General features: G+C 39.2%; 2 protein-coding genes across 2 annotated transcripts; one reads left to right on the forward strand and one right to left on the reverse strand.

Moving 5' to 3' along the window:
* Positions 1–17624, forward strand: myo1ha (myosin IHa). Its single transcript, XM_077561204.1, has 32 exons — positions 1–341; positions 4883–5017; positions 5091–5206; positions 5283–5481; positions 5570–5650; positions 7027–7206; positions 7284–7382; positions 7787–7903; positions 7986–8057; positions 8153–8272; positions 8343–8410; positions 8571–8676; positions 8748–8828; positions 8906–8997; positions 9074–9168; positions 9257–9303; positions 9412–9492; positions 9648–9753; positions 10948–11065; positions 11167–11280; positions 12386–12462; positions 12529–12597; positions 12710–12794; positions 12859–13021; positions 13099–13182; positions 13262–13355; positions 14605–14660; positions 15651–15786; positions 15859–15929; positions 16006–16103; positions 17117–17216; positions 17308–17624. The coding sequence occupies exons 1-32, from the start codon at positions 336–338 to the stop codon at positions 17332–17334; spliced, it is 3093 nt and encodes a 1030-aa protein (XP_077417330.1). The 5' UTR covers positions 1–335; the 3' UTR covers positions 17335–17624.
* On the reverse strand, positions 17598–23738 carry kctd10 (potassium channel tetramerization domain containing 10). Its single transcript, XM_077561207.1, has 7 exons — positions 23592–23738; positions 21969–22182; positions 20122–20291; positions 19829–19915; positions 19702–19754; positions 19398–19593; positions 17598–18593 (listed from the first exon to the last, which is right to left on the reverse strand). The coding sequence occupies exons 1-7, from the start codon at positions 23592–23594 to the stop codon at positions 18375–18377; spliced, it is 942 nt and encodes a 313-aa protein (XP_077417333.1). The 5' UTR covers positions 23595–23738; the 3' UTR covers positions 17598–18374.
* Between the last annotated feature and the right edge of the window lie 304 nt (positions 23739–24042).

Below are 24042 nucleotides of genomic sequence, written 5' to 3' on the forward strand. Positions count from 1 at the left end.
TCTGGGTGGTTACGCTACACTCAGCATAGAAGTAGACACTCAGGTAAGAACTGAATAAGATATCTTGGTCTCTCCACCTCCCACGACATGAATGATTAAGCACCTGGTGCACTGTAGCCTAATTGTGGGTCAGGATGGGGCGGACGTGTGCATAGGCCCTCAAGCAGCAACACCTACACAACTTTAACATATGGAGATCGCTCGGCACTTTGTCTTTACTAACTATTTCACCGGGTGACTAAATGCAAGCCGACACAGGAGGACGGGCGATTTCGTAGAAGGAAGCGTTTGCAAGTTTGGATCCTGATTGACGACAGCAAAATACAACTCCAGAGATGCAGGTTGGATGATTTTTTGAATTACTCTGTGGGTCAGTACAGTTGTAATTGGGTTCGGTGGTTGTTACCAAAACAGACGTGCTAGTCATCTAGTAGAGACTTTATTGTCACATAATTCTGTACATATGCAAGGTAAGTTGATGAAACTTCCCATTGCTTTATTGGTAAATTGCTTGCATACTCCTTTGCACCTCCCACGGCTTCTCACATGGATAAGGTCACACAGCCTCAGGCAACAGTGACACTCTAGACAAGATGAAGGAACATCTCTTAATTACAATACAATGGCCTGTGCGGCATTGACAGAGGAAGGACATGATCTAACAAAGGCTCACTGGATGAGCATTCATTCCACTGTTCACCAGATTGAGCTTGAAAATGTTGTGTTTGTGTGACACTTTGTAATATTAAAATGGAACTTGATTGTCTTGCAGTTGATAAGGGTTTGGAACCGGGAAATAAATCCACTTTACATTATTTTCCAATAAGGAAAATTGTCTTGAAATTAGAACATCTTGGTAATCCATAATTGTCACATGATTGTGTTTGGAGGCTCCACTGTATTGAGATGTTTATTGGCAAATCACATCTTGTCTATCTTTATTGAAATGGAAGTCAACCCAAAAACTTTCATTAACTCATTCACTGCCATTGACGGCTATAGACGTCAAAAATATCAATTTGAACAATTTCTATTAGTTTCACATTTTTTGTTAACAAGCGTATGAAAACCTAGAAAAAACTGTATTGTACATTTAGAACAGATGTAAAATTCGTGATTAATCTTGAGTTAACTAGTAAAGTCATGTGATTAATTACAATGACAAATTTTAATCGCCTGATGCCCCTAATAAAAAAAGAAAAGATTATTAATAATTAGGGGCATCAAATTGTAATTAATCGATTAATCACAAATTGTATATCTGTTCTAAATGTACAGTAAATAAATCTTGGTTTTCATACTCTTGTTAACAAAAGTGGGAAAAAAAGTGAAACTAACAGAAATAGTTCAAATGAATTTTTGACGTCTATAGGCGTCAATGGCAGTGAATGAGTTAATATGTTCTATGCAGCCCCACATGACTAAACGTGGTACCCTGATTAAAATTGCGTTTGTGGAATATGAATTAAGCACCAATCCACTCGCTTTCATCCATCTCAGGCGGCGGCCATTTTGCCACTTGCTGTCGACTAAAAATGACATCACAGCCTCTCAGATAACCACCAATCATGGCTCAGCTGTTTTCTAAATTTGATCGTGTGGTGTTCGTGAGCTGAGCCGTGATTGGTGGTTACCTGAGCTCTGAACTGTGATGTCATTTTTGGTCAACAGCCAGCGACAAAATGGCCGCCCCCTGAGATGGATTAAAAAAAAAGGGGAGGACTTTGAAGTTGAATTCATATTCCACAAACAGAACATTAATCAGAATACCGTGTTTGGACTAGAGGGGGCATACAACATAAATTTTAGGGTTGACTTCCCTTTTAAAGATACATTGGAATTCCCTCAGTTGTAGCGTTTAGAAGACCAACGAAAACACTGAATTGTTATAAACAGTAAACCCAAAACATTAGCATGATTATGACCATTGAATTCATGAATCGTCCTCTTGACAGCAGCTTATCTGTCCATGTTATTACTCGTAATACTGTATGGCAGACCCCCTAAGTCACGCTGTCCCACCATATTGTCTGCTTGTGCCGTCCCAAGAGAAGTTTCTTCCCACGAATAAAGGGGGTGTGAACGATACCAGACACCCGCATTGCCCCCATCACATCACCAGATTGATTCTGACGTCCCAAAAGGGTTCCTTCAATGATATTGTTCACCTGTCTCATTGGCTTAAAGTGGGTGGGGTGGGGCGGGTAAGGGTTAATGGCGGGGGACACAGGGCTGGTGGGGTGGTTCATGGGTATTGTCCAGGAGAAGGGGTGAGAGCATATAGGGTGCAGAGGCTGACGTGAAAAAAAAACAAAAAAAACATCTGACTGGCCTCTTCTCTCCTTCCAGTGGGCCCCCCAGGCAAAGTAATGAAGTCCAAATTACAGCACAGGATAACTAAGAACAAGCCTCTATTGTTCCCCCTCAGGGTGCACTAAATGAGTGTCACAGCAAGCAGCGGGGCACGGACCGTTACTGCACTATTTAGTCTGCCCCGTTGTCTTAAGACGGCCCGGTTTTAGAGCTTCTCAGAGCAGACAAATACTGCACCCGTTACCACCCCCCCCCCTCTTTCTCCAGCCTTCGCCTTCAACCTTCCTCTGTACAGCCAACCCCCTCCCAAAGTCCTCGCCCCAAAATAGGCCAAATCTCCTCCATTGTGTTTCGACTGCCTAGTGTGAAATTCATTGTGACGTTAAATGTTTTCTAATGAATAATTACTGAATGGATATGCAGGGGGAATATGTGTAATGGATTGTAGACTGCATTTTAAAGACATCTTTTTTGTCTCTGCTTCGTGGTATTTACAGAACAAAAACACTTGGCCTTTCTCAGAAGAAACGAGGGCCATAGGGGAAGGATAGGGGGCGGGATAGGAGGGGGCGAAGGGCTTTGTGTCAATTAGATCCAATGGATTATCTTTTTTTAATGTTTTTACAGAGAGAATTGAGAATCAAAGGACTTCTGCTTCTAAAAGAGAGGAGGAGAAAATACAAAACCAACAAAAGCTGGGAAAACCTTTGGTCAGAGTGTTGGTGCTGTGAATGCAAAACAGATTGGTGGAATTTTTCCCACTATGCTTATTTAATGTGCCGCTGTTTTTTTTCGGAGGCTCCCCAAAGTCCCTTTTGCACAGTGTGTTGTGTTTGCCTGGTGCAGCAAACTCGCGGGTCGAGGTCCAAGGTGACCGTGCTCCATGTAGCGATAGCTTGTCTGTTCATGTGCACAAGCACAGAACTTTGCCACAATGCCACATCGGACCTCTGGCCCTGTGGACTCAATAGAACAGACAGGCACCATGTTTGTGCTTTTTTTCTGCAGTTTTTCCAAACTCATTTCCCCCCATGAAGCCATTCAAACATTCTGTCATGGGTCCGAAAACGGCAACATTTGAATGGTTGTGCCTGCAGACATTTGTCACACTGAGATTTAATTTATTCTGAAATTGAAAGTGTGAGAAATGTAGCTATTTTTTTTTGTGGCAGAGAGTTGTGAGATTTTCTTCAATGTGATTTGGAGTGGAATTCACTGAGGACCAAAACAACATCTGACCCAAAAATATGTTAATTGAAGCTTATTTGGCGAGTGTTACGTGAAAAATATTGACTTGTGAAGCTAGTTTTAGAAAATATTCTTTGATGTGGATGAGGACCCAAAAGCAGGGAAGCAGGTGAAACCTGCAGAGATGCAGTCCAAAAAATTAATTTCTTATAATTCATTATTTAGTCAAAAATGTAAAATAAACAAAAGCCACGAGGGTCAAAGTACAACCAAATATTGGGATACGACCTTGACTTAACATTGAGGAAACCAACAAGATGTGATGCGGTCAACAAACCCATGAGGACTGAACGAAAGCAGAGAACTAAATAATAAATACAAACTAACTGATGAGACAACGAGAGACACCTGGACAAGACACACGTGGCTAAGGGAGCTAATTGGATGAGGCGAGGGACCGGGGTAGAGAAGCACAGGTGGACATGATAAAACAGGGATACAAGGAAAACATGGCAGCTAAAACCAAAAAATTGTCTTTCTTAATATCTGCTTCTTCAAAATTACATGAAACAGAATAAAATATAGAAATACTTTTACAACATGTACTCAAAATTAGGGATGTTCAACATCACTTTTTTTCAGAACGATACCCGTAGAAGTACTCACGTAGTCACTAATACAGATACCAAGTACAGATACTACTTGTACTTTTGATGCATAATATTTCCCCCCCAACAAAATAACTGATAATTTCAAACAAATACCTATATAAGCTAATATAGCATTTTTTTCCATAAAATTGCATAAAATGAGTAAAATTTTTTTATTCTCCTAATTTTTAGTTCCTGATCATAAAACGGCCACATGAGGGCTGTTGAATATGGTACCGACTGCCGACACCTTGAAATAAGGCTGGGTATCGACCCAATACTGATACCTGGTATGAGTACTTGCCCATCCCTATACTCAAATTGGAAATTAACTCATTAATGGGTACACAGAAATGGAAGTCGTGTTGAAGGCTGAAGCAAGCTATTTTGGTTGTAGTTTGAAGCAGAAATTATTATTTATTTTTTTTACAATTTTCCTCATCGTTTTTCGATGTTTCTCAGCTATGAATTTTACCTGGCTGGATATTCAATTCATTAGTTTTGGAGTGGGATAATTATTGCTTGGAAGGCATCTTACCTGGTGGATTTTACTAAACTGTCACACAAGAGTCAAAAGAAGGGGGTTGGGGGTGCAATAAAACAAAACTCATCTGTAACTTGATGACAAAAGTCTATACTTCCGGGGAGGTTCAGAAGCTCCACTCTAAATTTTAAATTTACTTTATCAGACAGATACAAGATTGTTCTTCTGTATTTCCCGCAATAATGAGGTGGAGATGGACATGGAGGGCGCCCTAAATGCGAGGCACCAGGTTGGCATTCAAGACTTTGTTCTCCTGGATGAGACTTCGGAGGGAGCCTTCCTCAACAACCTCAAGAAACGCTTCAGCAAGGATCTCATTTATGTGAGTACAGACCTCTCGGCTGTGTTTTACTTAAAAAAAAAAAAAGTTATGTAACTTTGACTCACTCTTCCAGACCTACATTGGCACTTTACTGGTGTCTGTAAACCCCTATAAAGAGTTGGATATCTACAATAAGAAACAGATGGATGTGTACATGGGGGTGAACTTTTTTGAGCTTCCCCCTCACATGTGAGTGTAAAACGGATGTTTATAAAGATTTTTGAGTCGCGCTTGACCTAACATTGGGACAACTGCTCATCCGTAGCTACGCTCTGGCCGACAACGCCTATCACACCATGCTGACTGAGTTCAGCAATCACTTCATCCTCATCTCAGGAGAGAGCGGAGCAGGGAAGACGGAAGCATCCAAAAAGATTTTGCAATATTATGCCGTCAGCTGTCCGAGCACCGCTCTGCTAAACACCGTCAGGGACAAGATGCTCATGTCCAACCCTGTCCTAGAGGTTGTATTTAATTGCTCTATTAGGCTGTGATGACATTTCCCAAAACAGGTCAGGCTTGTATGAATTATACAGTTGTGTCTCTCTGCAGGCTTTTGGGAATGCCAAAACACTGAAAAATGACAACTCAAGTCGATTTGGGAAGTATATGGACATTCAGTTTGATAGTGAGGTAAGAGGGTTTAGATTTAAAGGGGAGGTCAACCTTCAACATTTCTTGACAATATTATGTTATATGTGACCTCACTAATCTAAACATGACATTCATATTAATGTTACATTTGTGAAATATGAGCAAAATCCAGCCGTTTTTATCCATCTCAGGGGGCAGCCATTTTGCTACTTGCTGTCGACTGAAGATGACATCACAGTTGCTCAGGGCTCAGGCAACGACCAATCACAGCTCAGCTGTTTTCTGAAGGTGAGCTGTGATTGGTTGTTACCTGAGACCTCACTCGACAGCAAGTGGCAAAATGGCCGCCTTCTGATATTAATTTAAAAAACTGCTTGATTTTGCTGCTTAACTCATATTCCACTAACACAATATTAACCAGAATACCGTATTTGAACTAGTGGGGCTCGAACATATTATTGTCAAGAATATTTTTTGTGGTTGACTTCCCCTTTAACTCATTCACTGCCATTGACGGCTATAGACGTCAAAAATTCATTTGAACTATTTCTATTAGTTTAACATTTTTTTCCCCACTTTTGTTAGCAAGAGTATGAAAACCTAGAATGTTTTATTGTACATTTAGAACAGATATAACATTTGTAATTAATCAAGAGTTAACTAGTGAAGTCATGCGATTAACTACGATAAAAAATTGTAATCGTTAATTTTTTTTTCACTTTTGCTAACAAGAGTATGAAAACCTTAAATAAATGTATTGTACATTTAGAACAGATATAACATTTGTGATTAATCGTGAGTTAACTATTGAAGTCATGCGATTGATTACAATTACACATTTTAATCGCCTGACGCCCCTAATTTTTAATAATTTAATTGCCAGACACCCCTAATTTTAAATAATCTTTTCTAAAAAATAAAAAAAAAGATTATTAAAAAAAAAAGACTAGGTTTTCATACAAAAGTTAAAAAGTTAAAAGTTAACAAAAGTGGAAATTTTTTTTTAACTAATAGAAATAGTTCAAATAAATTTTGGACGTTTATAGCCGTTAATGGCAGTGAATGAGTTAAAGATGTACCTACAAACATTAATATTAGGGTTACAATATTCAAGGGAGTGTAACATTTGATTTGGACTGTATTGGAATTATTGGGAATGTATGAGTGCTCCACCAACATAAAATGTATGGTCTGTTGCAGGGGACCGTTGTTGTCTCCGTATTGATTCCTGTTGATTGCAATTTCTGACCACCTTGTAGTCATGGTCCTTCCACCACCCATTTCAAGGCTCTGAACTAGTCACAAATCAATTTAATTAATATTTAACTCCGTTTACATACTATAAAAATTCCTCCACCGGACCATCCTTATAGTGTAGTCTATACGTTCTGTACCTGTCGGCTCCTGTGTAACAGGGGGATGCAGTTGGTGGCCACATCCTAAACTATCTCCTTGAAAAGTCGAGGGTGGTGCATCAGAACCACGGGGAGAGAAACTTCCACATTTTCTACCAGCTCCTGGATGGAGGAGAGGAGGACCTGCTACACCAGCTAGGCCTGGAAAGGGACTGCCAGCGTTACAGTTATTTGACACAAGTATGTGCATGCGATGTCTGATATGGGCGCATTATAGATTATTATTATATCTCTGCCAATTGTCAACTATCCAACAGGGAGAGTGTGCCATTGTGCCTTCCATCAATGACAAAAATGATTGGAAGACAGTCAAAAATGCACTTCAAGTTATTGACATCGATGCGATCAACACAAATGTAAGTTAGGCTTTTTCACTGGTACTTTCATTTAACCCTATAAAGCCTTGAACCATGAAATATATGAGATAAAATTCTGATTCTTTGTAAATAGAGTAATTTTGGTCCTTAAGAATTAATTTTTTTTATTTTTTTTTACTTCCACATATGACTTTTGATTTGTGTCATATTTGATACATCCTGTCACAATGGAAAAGCCATCAGCTGGGTGATACTGCCCTCTAATGGATTATTTGTGAAATGCATGTGTCAAATCATATACGGCAGGGTTTTAATTGGGGAAAAAAATATCATACTCGTGAAATAGAGCTCTCAAAATGTCTTGTATTTAATATGATATGTTTGGCTTTATAGCGTTAAAGAAAACTGTAATCATTTTTATTGGCCTTGCAAATTATGTACAGCACTTGTTTGGGATTGTTGCGAGTGTTCTTCACCTGGGCAATGTTAAGTTTGAACCTGACAGTAAAGGTCATGCCACGCTCAGCAACAACAATGCAGAGTTACGCTGGGTCTCCAATGTAAGACACGTACACAACATTGACATGATTTTAAGCACAATGACCAATAATGTCCAGCTGCTTCATTAACATATCATTGCAGCTTCTTGGAATTGATGCTCACAGTCTGCGAGAAGGTCTAACATACAGGAAGATTGAAGCCAAAACAGACCAGGTGTGACTAAGTAATCACTTCCTAATAGAAAGGTTGCACAATTGAAAGTTAACATTGACTCATTAATACTGGACTGTGTTTGACTTTCTCTTAAGGTGCTCAGTCCGTTTACTCTGGATCACGCCATCTATGTGCGGGATGCCCTGGCCAAGGCCATTTATGGACATACCTTCACCTGGCTGGTAAACAGCATCAATGAGTCCATGGAGAACACAGTGAGCTAAAGGGGGGGAAAATGTGATGTCTTTGACAAATTATTTATTGATTCATTCATTTTAATTTCAGGATCCTTCAAGAAAAACTGTCATCGGGCTTTTGGACATCTATGGTTTTGAGGTTTTTAATATCAACAGGTAAGCAGACAGATATTTTATGTGCTATATTTGTTGCATATGCTATCATATTGAAGAATAATGAATTCACCTCGTGCATCATGGAGCTTTGTTGTTTGTTTATGAAGAAGAAATTTCTGACCATGTGTTGTTACCTTTTGCTTGTTTCTTTTCCCTTCAGTTTTGAGCAGTTCTGCATAAACTACTGCAACGAAAAGCTCCAGCAACTTTTCATCCAGCTCACGCTCAAGGCAGAGCAGGAGGAATACGAAGCGGAGGATATCGAGGTACTTCAAAAATTAAACATAAATGAACGTTACCATTGAATAGACTTCCTTACACACTTTGTTTTCCTCAGTGGGAACCGGTGCAGTTCTTCAATAACAAGATCATCTGTGACCTTGTGGAGGAGAGACACAGGGGAATTATATCAATCCTGGTATGTGATAAACATACAAATCCTGACCTTACTGGGGGGGACATTATTATTCCACACAACTGATTCTGAACATGCAGGATGAGGAGTGTCTGAGGCCAGGAGAGGCTACAGATCTCACCTTCCTGGAGAGACTGGAGGAAAAAATGGGGAATCACCCTCACTTTGTCTCGTGAGTTCAACCCCCCCCACACACAACCTTTATCAAGGATATAATCTGTCCTTATCCTCTTCCTGTTGGAGTGTAGACACAAGCTGGCAGACAAAAAGACACGCAGGACGCTGGAGAGAGGAGATTTTCGTCTCTTGCATTATGCCGGAGAGGTCACCTATTGTGTTGTGGGTAAATTAAAGATCAACCTCCCTGCTAGCCATCAAAGATTTCAATATCGTTTTGCGTTAACTGCCAAAATGGTAAATGTCTTTTATAGGTTTTCTGGATAAAAATAATGACCTCTTATATAAAAATATTAAAGATGTAAGTATACAACATCCATGAACTCATGACTTCATAACATTTGAACAGCGATGTTTGATAATATGAATTATTCAATTAGTCAAATCAACCTTTTTTGTGTCCTCTTAGCTAATATGTCAATCAAAAAACACCATTGTCCGACAATGCTTCTCCTGCATGAACCCGGACAGCAGACGAAGACCAGAAACAGTAAGTTGTCTATCAGACTGTCGAACACACTGTTATATCACTCAGATAACGTTCGCTAACGACTGCCAGTGGCAGTGTGACGTCTCATCTTCAAACCATGTGCACTTGACAGTTCAATTGTTGACTCGGGATTATGAGTTGCATTTTGTGTGTAGGTGGCCACCCAGTTTAAGAGCAGCCTGCTGAAGCTGACAGAGATTCTGGTGGCCAAAGATGCCTGGTACATACGTTGCCTTAAATCCAATGAGTTCAGGAAGCCAGGTACTTTTATTAAAAGCTGTTATTAACTCATTCACTGCCATTGACGGCTATAGACGTCGAAAATTCATTTGAACTATTTCTATTAGTTTCACTTTTGTTAAGAGTGTGAAAACCTAGAATTTTTTTTATTGTACATTTAGAACAGATATAAAATGTTTGATTGATCATGAGTTAATTATTAAAGTCATGCGATTAATTATAATTAAACATTTTAATCGCCTGATGTGATAAAAAAAAAAGATTAAAAATGAGGGGTGTCATTCGATTAAAATTTTTAATCGTAATTAATCGCATAGATTCATTAGTTGGCTCACAATTAATCACAAATGTTATATCTGTTCTAAATGTACAATTAAAAAAATCTAGGTTTTCACACTCTTAACAAAAGTGGTAGTACAACTATTTCTATTAGTTTTTTTTTTCACTTTTGTTAAGAGTGAAAACCTATACTTTTTTTATTGTACATTTAGAACAGATATAAAATGTGTGATTAATCGTGAGTTAACTAGTGAAGTCATGCGATTAATTACAATTGAAATTTTTAACGCCCCTAATTTTTAATGATCTTTTCTTTTTTAAATTGCATCAGGCGATTAAAATTTTCAATTGTAATTCATCAAATAACTTCAATAATTAACTCATGATTAACTACAAATTTTAAATCTGTTCTAAATGTACAATAAAAAATGTTTTTTAGGGTTTCATACTCTTATTAACAAGTGGAAAAAGTGGAAAATTAATAGAAATAGTTCAAATGAATTTTAGTCTAAACATGGTATTATGATTAATATTGCGTTTGTGGAATATGAATTAAGCAGCAAAAACCACCCATTTTTATTTTTCCCAATTGCTGTCGACTGAAATTGTCACAGCTGCTCAGGGCTGAGGTAATGACCAGTCCTGGCTCAGCTTGCGAATGTCACATGACCAAACTGAGAACACGTGAGCCGTGATTGGTCTTTCCTTGAGCACTGATCAACTGTGATGTCATTTTCAGTCGACAGCAAGTGACAAAATGGCCGCCCCTAAGCTGGATCAAATAGGGTGGATTTTGCTGTTTATTCATACTCTACAAACACAATATTAATCAGAATGCAGTGTTTAGACTAGTGGGGACTGTACAAAATATGACTTCCCTTTTAAAAGAACATTCAAAATTATTATTTTTTCACTTAGCCTCCTTTTCTTATCCAGGACAGTTTGATGAAGCTCTGATCAGACACCAGATCAAATATTTGGGTCTGATGCAACACTTGAGAGTCAGACGTGCTGGTTTTGCTTATCGGCGGAAGTATGAAGTCTTTTTACAGCGGTACGAAGCAACCCAAGGCTCGGATATCATGCCTATGACAAATTTATGATTCTTTGTATAGTTGACATTATTCTAATGCAAATATGTGTTATACTGACCAGATATAAAGCTCTGTGCCCAGCCACGTGGCCCCACTGGAGTGGAGAACCTGCTGATGGTGTGCTGGTGCTGGTTCAACATTTGGGCTATCTCCCAAATGAGTACAAAATGGGAAGGTGAGAAAAATGTCTTTAAACATACATGCTGGTATCGTATCAAGTTGAGTATTTGTACTGCACTCTTAAAAGAGAATTGTTGAACTAATTTAAGATTACAAATTTAATGGTTGACCAACTTAAATATACTGTATATTTAAAAAATCACTTAGTTAGTTAAGTTAATCCAAAGTGAATATATTAAGTTTAATTAATTGTGAGTTTATTAAATTTAATACTTTGGATTAACTTAACTCATTCACTGCCATTGACGGCTATAGACGTAAAAAAATCATTTTAGCTATTTCTATTATTATTTATATTGTACATATAGAACAGATATAAAATTTGTGATTAATCTTGAGTTGGGTTGAATTAAGTAATCAAACAAAAAAGAAAATATTATTATAAAAATTAGGGGCGTCAGACGATTAAAATTTTAAATTGTAATTAATCGCATGACTTAAATAGTTAACTCACGATTAAGCACAAATTTTATATCTGTTCTAAACGTACAATATATTTTTTCCCTAGGTTTTCATACTCTTGTTAACAAAAGTGGGGAAAAAATGTGAAACTGATAGAAATAGTTCAAATGAATTTTTGACATCTATAGCCGTCAATGGCAGCGAATGAGTTAATTCAGGTGAATATATTAGGTTTAATCAATTGGTTATCGATTGAAGCAATTTTTTTTCTTTCTCTTTTTAGAGTGTGGCATCAGTCTGGAAAAACGTTATGTCGAACATAACTAATAATATTTGATTATTATTATTATTTTTTTATTATTATATTATATTTAAACCATCCCGTTGGGCACACGAACGATGGGGGTTGAGACCCAGGTGCTCACATCACGTCTCGGATGAGATTCCGCCATGTGGAGACTCTGCGTGACTAGCGTGCTACATTTAATGCTAATTAAAAGAGATTTCGATTTGTCATTGGCCATGATTGAAGTCAGCTGTGACCACTCGTGCAGTGGTGCACCTCTTCCACTCGCAATATCGCGCAGTTACACGATAAACGTCACAAAAATAGAGTCTTAAATGTTCATTTGAATAGACTTTGAGAGTTGAAATTAAACAGGCAAATATGTTTAACGCTACTTTTTATTTTTTTTTAGAACCAAAATATTCATCCGCCATCCAAGAACGCTGTATGCCACAGAGGATGCTTTTGAAAAGTGTAAACATCAATTAGGTGAGAGCAAATCAAATTATTCACATCACACGTACACAATGGACGAATGTTTCTTTTACATTTCAGCATCAAGACTCCAGGCCAAATACAAAGGCTACCGGGCAAAGGGCGAGTTCAGGAAACAGAAGGAGGCTGGTACGTGCACAAAACGCTTCCTGAAGTCATGAGTGATTTCGCGCAGGTACAGTTAAAAAATAAATAAATGAATAAATAAATCACTTTTTTTCCCTATGTTTGACGACCACAGCAACAAAGATTGAGACGTGCTGGAGAGGAGTGCAGGCCAGGAAAGAAAGAGACAAAAGAGCGTGGGCTGTGAAAGTCATTAAACAGTAAGAAAACAAGCTGAGAAGAACACACATTGTGAAACCTTTATCTGGCCTGTTTGATTTTCAGATTCATCAAAGGCTACATGACCAGAGGGCAAGCAAAGGTCACAGATAACTCGGAATATTTGGCCTTTGTGAGGCAGAATTACCTGAACAGGCTCAAAGACAACTTGCCAAAGACGGTTTTGGATAAAACCACGTGGCTCTCTCCGCCGCAAGTGCTGGCCGAGGTATACCGATTGCACAAATTGAATGTGTGTTATTTGGCTGCGTGCCGCTCAACCTTTGCACGTTCTTCTCGCTCCAGACGTCGGAAATACTTCGGAAACTGCACTACCGACTCATGGTGCGGAAATACGTAAGAGGGATCACACCGCAGAGAAAAACACAGGTAGCGCATTAATAAAACATGTTGAATACAGCTTCTTCTTTTTTTTTTTTTGAAGTTATGCAGTTTCCTTTTTTTCTAGCTTCAAATGAAGTTCATTGCCAGCTCCATGTTCAAGGGGAAAAAGGAAAGTTATCCACAAAGTGTTGCCCAACCTTTTGCGGAAAGCAGAATCAGTGAGTGAGATACTTGCACTTTTGTTTGTCCCGGAAAATATGAATTTGACTCATGAAAACAATTAGAAGTCCATCCATACATTTTCTATAGCACTTAAAAATGCTGGACGGGTTGCCAGTTTTGAGTAGGGAAGCCCCCCCCCAATTTTTTTTTTTTGTCTCTGGCCACATCATAGTTATAGTTTCCTTCTGAGAACCGTCATTTCATATACACAACAAAATTGATAGTTTTGAAATCGGAGGCCAGTAAAAACGTAACAAAAAAAATGCATGCAATCTCTCAACGTTTTTAAAAGTGAAGGCAATTTTGCTATTTTGGCAAGAAACATGACATCAATGCACATCATTTGATTTTACAGGCCAGATCAGGCCCCCGGGCCTTGAGTTTGGCACTTGTCATTTAGAGCAACAACTTGCTCTGTTTTTTAATTTGGCCTACTGAGAATTTATTATTAAGAGCCCCTTATAATTTGTTGCATAGAATTCGGTGTTTTTTCACTACCATTATTTTAAAATGTCAATTTTAATCACATTTAAATAATTAAATACTCAGTATACAACAATTGAAAGGTTAGTAAAATACAAACAAGTTAATCAGTTATTTATACCTAAATTGATCAGAAATAATGAATGACCTGGTTCATCTGTATGTTTAAGAAAAGAAAAGAAAATTAATTTAAGGGCAGATGCCACCAAGACGCTCGCCAGTCATACAGTGGACACTGTGATTTCCTAGGATGTTGTAGAAGTGATCACTAACACTTGCAGTGAACACTTGCAGAGATTCATAGAAATAAAGTGTTGCTTATTCTCGATTAATCAATCGGTTTCCTACCTTGTTAAATCATTGATGATAATTATTGAGAGAAATCATTAACATGCTCAGTTTTATTTATTTTTTTAGATGAATATCATTAATTATTAATAATGACATACAAGTAAAGGTAATTTCAAAATATCAAACTGGTAGCCCTTCACACTAATCAGTACATGCTAACCACTACCTTCCTGGAAATAAGTAGTCTCACTTCGGACTTCACAGCATTATTAAACAAAACCAATAAAATGACACCACAAGAGCAATTCCTATTGTAATGCAAAGTCACAATTATGTTAACTAATCAACAGACATCAGCATATCACAAGACCTCCTCTCATAATTGATGCCTCCATGCAATAATTGGGAAGTACGCTCTGCGGGTGAGAAAATAAATGCCTCCGGACAGACTCTTACTTTGTATCGTTTTAGGTGATCAAGACATCAATGTGAGGGTCCTGCAAATGATTCGCAATGAGCACATCAAGGTAAAAAATATATTTTTTAACGCTGAATCGATTTTCGATTAAGAGCGATTTTTGATTGACAATGATTTTTGCTTCAATTTATAGATGTGCAAGGGATCGTAATGATCTACTCCAGTCTGACTCGCTAATGCTAAGCAGTGCGCTACTCGCGGCACTTTTATCGCTCAAAAGAACGGCTCCACGCTGCAAAAAAACATTTTTTATTGGAATAACTTGATCGTGACTTTTTACTTCTACTCTCTAATGTAGTAACTTAACAATGTATCAGACCGCGTGGAACCACACTGCCCCTAAGTGGCCAAATCGGGTACAACATGAACAGCGCTCCCAATAAAGGCACACACAAACAAAGGGAAGACGGTATAAAATAATTTAAATAAAATCCATTTTGGGACATTTAAAATCGATTCTGAATCGTACTAAATGAGAATTGCGATTCTTATGAGAATCTATTTTTTGGCAAACCCCTAGCGAGTAGCCTACCAGTATCGGCCACCCACAATCAAGAACTAGAAATTAGAAATTAAAAAAATTTAAATTTGTCATTTTTTCATGGAATTTTTAAGGAAAATTTGTATATTGAGATATGTTGACCCAAAAAACTGCTGTGTAAAAAACAAAAAAATATTGGTCAAAATTGGACTGACCCGCTACTTGGATCAATTGGACCCAACTTTCCATTTTTTTGTATTAAAAACAACAAGGTACACAACAACCTAAATTTTTGTTTAAAAACAACAACAACAACAACAACAGAACTTAAAACAAAACAACCTAAAGATGTGTCAAATTGACCCAAGTAGCAAGTCTGTCCAATTCCTGATCAATATTGGGTTATTTTTGACCCAGCAATTTTCAGCGTATGTTTTTTTTTTCCCCTATTCTACCTATCAAAAGTACTAGTTGAGTCTGTGAGTTGAGCACTGGTACTCGAGTCATATCAGCCTGAAAAAAAAGTGACATCAAACATTCCTAAATGCATTTCTGCAGTACGGCGTCCCGATGATTAAATACGACAGGAACGGCTTCAAAACGAGGCCGCGACAGCTCATCTGCACCCAAGTGGCGGCCTACATGGTCGAGGAGGCAAGGATCAAACAGAGGATTTCCTACACGGCTCTCAAAGGTCGCCATTGTCACATCATCCATTACGATTTCCTGTACAACTCTTAAGCTTATAGACCGTCTCCCATTGTAGGGATTTCAGTCAGCAATTTGACAGACAGCATCATTGTGTTACATGTTACATGTGAGAACCCCAAAGAAAAGGTACAGAGACACCATAAATAAACTTGTTAAAATCGCTCAAAATTCTTCTTCTGACTTGATAAATGACTCATTTCAGGGAGATCTTGTACTGCAGTGCAATCATTTGTTTGAGCTGGTGACCAAACTCAGCATCATTGCTAACAAACAGAATGCGGTCAGGGTGCTTCAGGGAAGGTGAGTAGATTCACAATGATGCAATATGCAGGGTTGGCAGGGTTACTTTTAAAATGTAATCCATTACAGTTACAAGTTACCTGCCAAAGAATGTAGTTAGTAACGTAATCCAAGTACCATGATATTAAAGTAATGTAACTGGATTACTTTTGGATTACTCCAATTATGAGTATGCTCATGAAGACAAAATAAAAATAAATATCACCACAATATATATTCTATACAATGTGTCCCTGGTATTTGCGGGTGATAGGGCCCCGGGCAGCCTACAAATAGCAAAAATCCTTGTGTAATTAAAAAGCATGTGGGCGATTGATTGATTGATTGATTGATTGATTGATTGAAGGCCATATGCTGTTTTCGAACTGTCACTGAAAGCAACCACACCTCACAGATAGATAGATAGTCATCCAATGAGGATGACGATGTATGACATCAATTGCAAAATTAACTTTTATCTCAGTCACAAGTTTAGCCGTGTATATGTTGTGTATGATGTTTAAATAGTGAATTGGTGGGAGGAAGATTTGTTTGGAAGGTGTAACTCACATTATGATTGTAGGCTAGCGGGCTAGCTAGCAAAAAGCTACAGCGCGTAACATGCCGCTGGACTCTTAGCTCAAACTTTCGCTCCGAGTAAATTCCAGTGAATACCGGTCGCCATTTCCTCCTCCCGTCCGTGAAGCTTTTTCAAACTGCCCGCGTGTGGAGGACACGACTAGTCAGTTCGTTCATTCGTTCCCACCTCCCTGCCATGTAGCAATGGTCCCACTCGCGCGGGCGGGCGGGCGGTCGTGCGCTCTCTCTCTCTCTCTCTCTCTCTCTCTCGCTCTCTCTCTAATCCCCATTTTTAATAAATGTACCTGTAATCTGATTGTTTTTTCTTGTAACTGTAATGGAATACAAAAAATTGCTATCTGATTACGTAATGGCGGTGCATGTATTCCGTTACTCCCCAAGCCTTGCAATATGTATATGCTGATCAAAATATTTGCATTTGCATTGGCGCACAGCATCAAGATCGAAATCCAGGCTGGAAAAGAGAGCGTGGTAGAATTCAGCACAGGCCCGGAGCCCAACGTGTACAAGGCCAAGAATGGACACCTCATGGTGGTGCGTTGACATTGTCGTGACGACCCGTTGATCCATATATGGCAGTGCCTTTGAGTTTTCGGCAGGGGATCAGCAACACTTGTCATTTCAGGTTGCCACTCGGGCCAGGCCGAGGTAACACGAGGGGCCGAGGAGACACACAAGAGGCCCGTGCATATTTCATCACAGACCCCAAAGCTGGATCAGCACGGCCACAGGATACACGTTTGACCTCAGAGTTCCGCACTTTAAGATGGGCCTATTTGATTGATGACATCATATTCTGATTCAATTTACATTCACACCATCAAATATTACATTGTGCTTACGTTTTGGATGAAATGTGTACAGTATAAACTTTGTGTTTGCTAGTGATTAGAATACAAAAAATAAAAAGAGCAATTTATACATTGGTAAAAATTTATTTGAGATATATAAATATAAAACACTTTTGTTCACTTCTGTACAATAAATCTAGGGGTGATTGTTACACATATCAATTCATAAATGTGCAAAACTTAACTTCCAATTACTATTCCTGTTCAAAAGCATGTCGACAGGACTCTGTTCCTGCCAGAGCGATCTCTGGTTCTGGTTACACTCCTTCACTCAAACCTCAGCATCTCTCCATTGTCAAGGCGCCAGAGAAAATAAACTTTTTGTGGTGCCGACATACTGAAAAAGTGTTTAAACTAAAGATGATGGAAGGATTATTTGGAAACATTTTATCCACCTGTGTGTATTGAAACAATTACATAAAAAAAAGTCCTAGAACAAAACAGTGCCATCTTGTGGCCTTTTCGTGACTAACACTTGGACCATTCACCGAATGACGAGTGAAGCAATCAAAGCCACATGATGGAGAGAAAAGATTATGAGATACATTTGTAGCTGCTTACATCATAATTCTTGATCTCCTTAGGACCACTTGTGATAAATACACAAACAACGTTAGATGAAACTACTGTGAACAACCAACTATGATTATAAACTTCTGCACGCCAGAAGGGAACCGTGATACAAGTGAACACTGCAGTCAGTCAGTCAGACCACACCAAAGAAGACACAGTGGGCACACGAATACAGTCTCCTGGTAATGGATGTAAGAGGCGCAGTTGAGGGAAGGTGTAAGGCACGGGTGCGGTGCGGTGCAAGGCCTCAGCAAAGATGAGTGGGAGGTCACTGGTGGTGGTGTGTGCGGTCGTCAGGTCGCTTGATGTGGATTCGACGAACCCGATCGATTCGTTCTCGCTCGTCGTCCTCGTCCAAATGATGGGATCGTCCGGCAGCGCCCCCTGTTGCCTCCAGCAGAGCGTTGTCTGGCCCCCTCCCGTCGTGGGATTCGTAGAGGAGGATATTGAGGGTTTCCTCATAGATGCGAGCTTCAGGGAACTCCACCTTGTACACACATGCAATGGGAAATAAAAGATTAGAGACAACAGAACCTTTTGTTCATCAGGTAGTGATGGACAAATGAAGCACTTGTAGTATTATTTGACTCCTCTAGATGGCACTCTTGGCTAAAAGATGCAATGGAAATTTAATCAATTTCCATTGCACTAGCTTTTATCGTTAAATCAAGAGCACCATCTTCATGAAGCTTCATCCCACCCATCACTAGCATCAGGTACTTCCGGGTGGCAGAAAGTTATTGATTTGCAACGATTTCTTCTGAAAACGATGAGAAGAACTTCACAACTAGACAATGTGTTTTGGCAAGCCGCCGTGGCTGTTCAGTTTTTTTTTTATGTCTCTTGTATGGTTTGTAACTATGTTCCATATTGTGCAATGACAACAAGAGTATTCTGATGGTTGGTTGTCCTTGAGTAATTTTCAAACAATAATGTTAGCTGCTAGCTAGCATCAGCTATATAGCATTCTATCCATTGTGTGCCTTGCCTATCCATTTCACAGTCAAAAGAGCACGTTTATGCCAATAATCCAAGCAAGAAAAAAATTAATTAGCCAGTCCCTCTATAATCATGTTAAATATGTAAAATTCCATGTTTATTTTTGAATCAACTTGCCTGTCGAACTTTTTCTTACATTTCACATAAACTACTATAGCAGGAGAGAAGAATGCTAAAATCATCTAATCAAGCCATTTAGCCTGATTTCTCAACTGTTCTGCTTTGCTCAAATGACATGAAAGTACTTGCAACATCATGGAGAAAATGGTCTACAAGTGTGCAAACTATTCACCTTCGTCTGCTTCTTTTCGGTGGCATAAACGATGGAGGTGCAGCACACTTCAGCTATCTTACGGCCTTGCCCGTAGAAGGACCAGCAGCAGATCTCATCCCCGATCACGTCTTTGATGAAGAGGACACGGCCATTGAACCGCAGCGACAGCTTGTCAAACAACTCAATATTTTTCAGCATGTTGTCGTCTGAATTGCTGAGGGGGAGAGAAACAGCAAGCTCTTACATAATATATAGCCAGTTTGAATCATAAATCACGCCCCTATGGAAGTGTCAAGAGCCTCAAAATTGGAGAAGGCTTCACCTGGTGTAGGAATATTTGTTATTGCTTCTGTTATACAGCAGTTTGACTGTAGGCTGGGAAGAAACGGAAATATGGTTAAAGTAAACGGCAAAAAAGTTGTGATTTGGAACACTATTATGCTAGACACCTTATTTGAAGTCGCAATCAGTTTCTGCTCCTCTTTGGATGATGTCATCAGAGGCACTTTACATAGAGGCTCATATGTTTCTTTGTTCTGCAGGACAAAAAAATAACAACATAACACTTTTAGCGTAAACATGTCAAGTTAAGAGCACCGCCTGGCCAAACACGTGAATATATGAAAACAATAGAAGTGCAATACCATTTAAGATGTCATTGTCGTTATGGAAGGATTAAAAAAAACAAAAATAGTGTATTGGCCAATGTCTGCAGTGAACTGTGTAACAGGAAGTAATGTACCTGCAAGGCAGCCGTGCATTCATCGGCGAGACCTTGGACAAGATAATACTTGGCTTCTGCAAGCAGTTCCTCGGTTTCCCGCCGGCTGTCTGGCAACGGCACGGCTCCATCTCGCAGGTAGTTGAGGATCGTCCCAAAGTGTTTGCCACAGCGATCAATCAAAATCCAACCTTTACAAAAAGATAAAAAAATTATAAATCAAACGCTGTGTTACAAAGTCAATTTTCATTGGATTGAAGCACTGCTAAGTCACTTTGGCAAATGCTGTCCTTCATTGAACATTTCATGTGTTGTATTGTCTTTGTCAACCAGCATCCCGGAACAGATTGTGTCCAACTTTGGGGAGTCCATTGTATTGACTTTGACTCTTAGATTAGAGCCCATACTCTATATCAGTGGTGTCCAAACTCGGTCCTCGGGGGCCGGTAGTCCCGCAGGTTTTGGATATTTCTCTCCTCCAACACAGCTGAAGCTCATCAGCAAGCTCTACTAAGCCTGATAACAATCCTGTTGATTGAAACAGGTGCGTTGGAGCAGGGAAACCTCCAAAACCTGCAGGACTACCGGCCCCCGAGGACCGAGTTTGGACACCACTGCTCTATATTCTATGTAGAATGTACAAATGTTTTTGGTTAATAATGATTTGGTGTAATAACCTCTGTTGTGTACACTTTGCTAAGTGCAAAATTTACTCCTCTATTACCCTGTACTTGACTATTTTGAGTACTGTATTCCAGATCTGTCAGTCTTGGTGGTCACTTTAAAATACTCTACTACTGAAATGCTTTATAAGATTGTATGGATGATTTTTTCTTTTTTTGGCCCAGAACACTTTTCTAGTTCATGCACTTGTTGGCAGGCTTGGGGAGTAACGGAATACATGTACCACCGTTACGTAATCAGATTGCAATTTTTTTTTTAACTGTAATGGAGGAAAAAACATGTAATCAGATTACAGGTACATTTATTTAAAATGGGGATTACAATTTCTACGATGAGAGAGAGAGAGAGTGCGAGGGAGACATAGTGAGAGAGAGAGAGACAGAGAGCGAGAGAGACAAAGACAGAAGGACAGAGAGCGAGAGAGCGGGACCGTTGCTACATGTCGGGGAGGTACGAACGAACTGACTAGTCGTGTCCTCCACACACGGGCAGTTTGAAAAAGCTTCACGGACGGGAGGAGGAAATGGCGACCGGTATTCATTGGAACTTACTCTGAGCGAAAGTTTGAGCTAAGAGTCCAGCGGCATGCTACACGCTGTAGCTTTTTGCTAGCTAGCCCGCTAGCCTACAACCATAATGTGACTTACACTTTTCAAACAAATCTTCCTCCCACCAATTCACTATTTAAACATCATATACAACATATACACGGCTAAACTTGTGACTGGGATAAAAGTTCATTTTGCAGTTGATGTCACACATGGTCACCCTCATTGGATGACTATCCATCTATCTATCTATCTATCTATGAGGTGTGGTTGCTTTTAGTGACAGTTCGAAAACAGTATATGGCCTTCAATCAATCAATCAATAGCCTACATGCTTTTTAATTAGACAAGGATTTTTGCTATTTGTAGGCTGCGGGTCCCTATCACCTGCAAATAGCAGGGGCACATTGTATAGAATATATATTGTGGTGATATTTATTTTTATTTTGTCTTCATGAGCATACTCAATTTTGGAGTAATCCAAAAGTAATCCAGTAACATGACTTTAATATTATGGTACTTGGATTACGTTACTAACTACATTTTTTAGCAGGTAACTTGTAACTGTAATGGATTACATTTTAAAAGTAACCCTCCCAACCCTGCTTGTAGGCATGTATTTTCTGAGCAGCTCACCTTCGCTGTCAGTGAGGACCTCCATCCTGCCACTGAACATGGCTTTAAGCATGGTGTCTTGCTTGGTCAGAGTCTGCATTGTTGTGTAGTACAGGGCCCCGCCCACATTTAACTTCACATATTTCGAGCTGGGGCTGGAACCTTTAAAGGATGTGGTCCGGGTTGTTGCTGCCGGCACTGCCGAGCTCACAGCACTCTCTCCTGACATCTCTTCCTGGAACACAACCACAAAGAACAATCGTGGTTGCACTGCCCTCTCAAGGTGTTGTGTTTCCAAGTATTAACAACGTTGAGACTCCTTTTCATGAGCCAGGAAAGATGAGCGTCCTTGCCCCTTTATTAACAACAATGAATTGGAGTGAAACTATAATAGAAAAAGTGGATGAAAGAAAAGAAAGAGGCCATTACGAATAAGACACATCACACACGATTATCTAAATTTCACAAACATCGTCAAATGTAATTAAACGGCATGCATATTATATTGCATTAACATGGAAACATTATGCAATACTCACAGTCACTGTTCTGAAGAGACTGCATGAAGTTGCCGATGAAGACACAAAAGAACACGCAAGTAGCGACTTCGCAGTCACTGTTTGTTTACGTTCCATAGGCTACTTCCTGTTTCTGATGTGCCTCACCCTTATACAGTGTGAGGAAACAGCATGATTCTTCTTCTGAAACCATTCTGCTGTTGATTTGCTTCAGCGTTTTAGGTCACTGTCCTATTGCAACACCCTTCCTCTTTGGAGCTTGAAATTGATGGACAGATGGCCTCAAGTTTGTCTACGAAATATCTTGATAAGCTTATAAATTTATTTTTCCCATCACGCCCATGCCATGATGCTGCATCCACCACCACGCTTTACAGTCGGGACAAAATTTTGATGTTGGTAATGCTGTGCCATTTTTCTACCACACGTCATTGTGTGTTCCGCCCAAACATTCCACTTTGGTTTCCTCTGGCCAAAGAGTATTTTGCCAATAGTCCAAGCACTCTTTAGAAAAATTAAAACGTTCAATTAGATGAAGATCATATAGATATTAATTTGGGTGTTTGTAAGAGGTGACGGAATAATGACACATAACCAATTCAAATGTGCATAAACAATCATGGCCAAAAGAGTAATGCAGTAGCAGCAATAGTGTCCGTTTTTTAAATTCCCAAACAAAACTGTGTATTCCATCTCTTTGTAGAGGATTTACAATTAAGACCTGACTTGCCCATGTCTTAATTAGGTTTTGTGGCTACTACAGGTATTCTCAAGTCTTCATTTCCCTTTCCTCATTCCGTTCACGGTTAGTCTAGTTTCGATTAAAAACAAAAACAAAACACACATTTTTGCGAAGAACGGAAAATGTGGTGAATTAAAGACTATATCACAGATTGCCTGTTGTTTTAGTGATCGGAATAAGCGCTTCGGGTTGGTCCAACAATTAAATCATGAAGTGATTTGATTAGGGCTAACGCGCTAGCTTGTGGCTATTTAAATGCTATGTAAAAGCTCACACAAGGGGGGGGGGATCCATAATAACAATCAGAATTGATATTGCGTTCCCTACACAAAGCTAGCAGCGGCGTTGTGAGAGGATTTACAATGAAAAGAGTATCATATTTACCATAGAAGCCACGGCAGACTTGGAAAATGTAGCTTGCTAACCTACGTCAGCTTTTACGCACTTCCTTCCGGTCCATATCTACGCAGTTGAAAATGACGTCAACATTCTGTTGTACTCCTTAAAGGGACACATTATTTTGGGTTGTAACGTCGTAAACAATTTACATTTACCATCAAGACAAACGTGTAATTAGTTACGACACAGCACTCCAATTCAAAACATTTCTTAAATTGTATCGTCAAAAACACCTCTCAAAACATGTCAAAACATTTCTGCTATGGAGGAGTAACAGGAATAATGTCCTCTCACGTACCACGCTAATCTAAAAGTTAATTCACCACCCGATAAACTGAGATGAATTTTAGTATTATCAGTGTGATATATATTTTTTTGCACATTACGCTGTATGTAGTAGGTAAATATTACATCTGAATTATGCGTAGTGCCACCC

This window comes from Vanacampus margaritifer, chromosome 3 (genome assembly GCF_051991255.1).
Source record: "Vanacampus margaritifer isolate UIUO_Vmar chromosome 3, RoL_Vmar_1.0, whole genome shotgun sequence".
NCBI lineage: Eukaryota > Metazoa > Chordata > Actinopteri > Syngnathiformes > Syngnathidae > Vanacampus > Vanacampus margaritifer.

Coding starts and splice junctions, on each gene's coding strand:
- myo1ha (XM_077561204.1), top strand. Junction 13,022..13,098: donor CGCCGCAAGTGCTGGCCGAG/GTATACCGATTG, acceptor TTCTCGCTCCAG/ACGTCGGAAATACTTCGGAA. Junction 13,183..13,261: donor CACCGCAGAGAAAAACACAG/GTAGCGCATTAA, acceptor CTTTTTTTCTAG/CTTCAAATGAAGTTCATTGC.
- kctd10 (XM_077561207.1), bottom strand. Junction 19,755..19,828: donor TGATTGCGACTTCAAATAAG/GTGTCTAGCATA, acceptor GTTTCTTCCCAG/CCTACAGTCAAACTGCTGTA. Junction 19,594..19,701: donor AACAAATATTCCTACACCAG/GTGAAGCCTTCT, acceptor TCTCCCCCTCAG/CAATTCAGACGACAACATGC.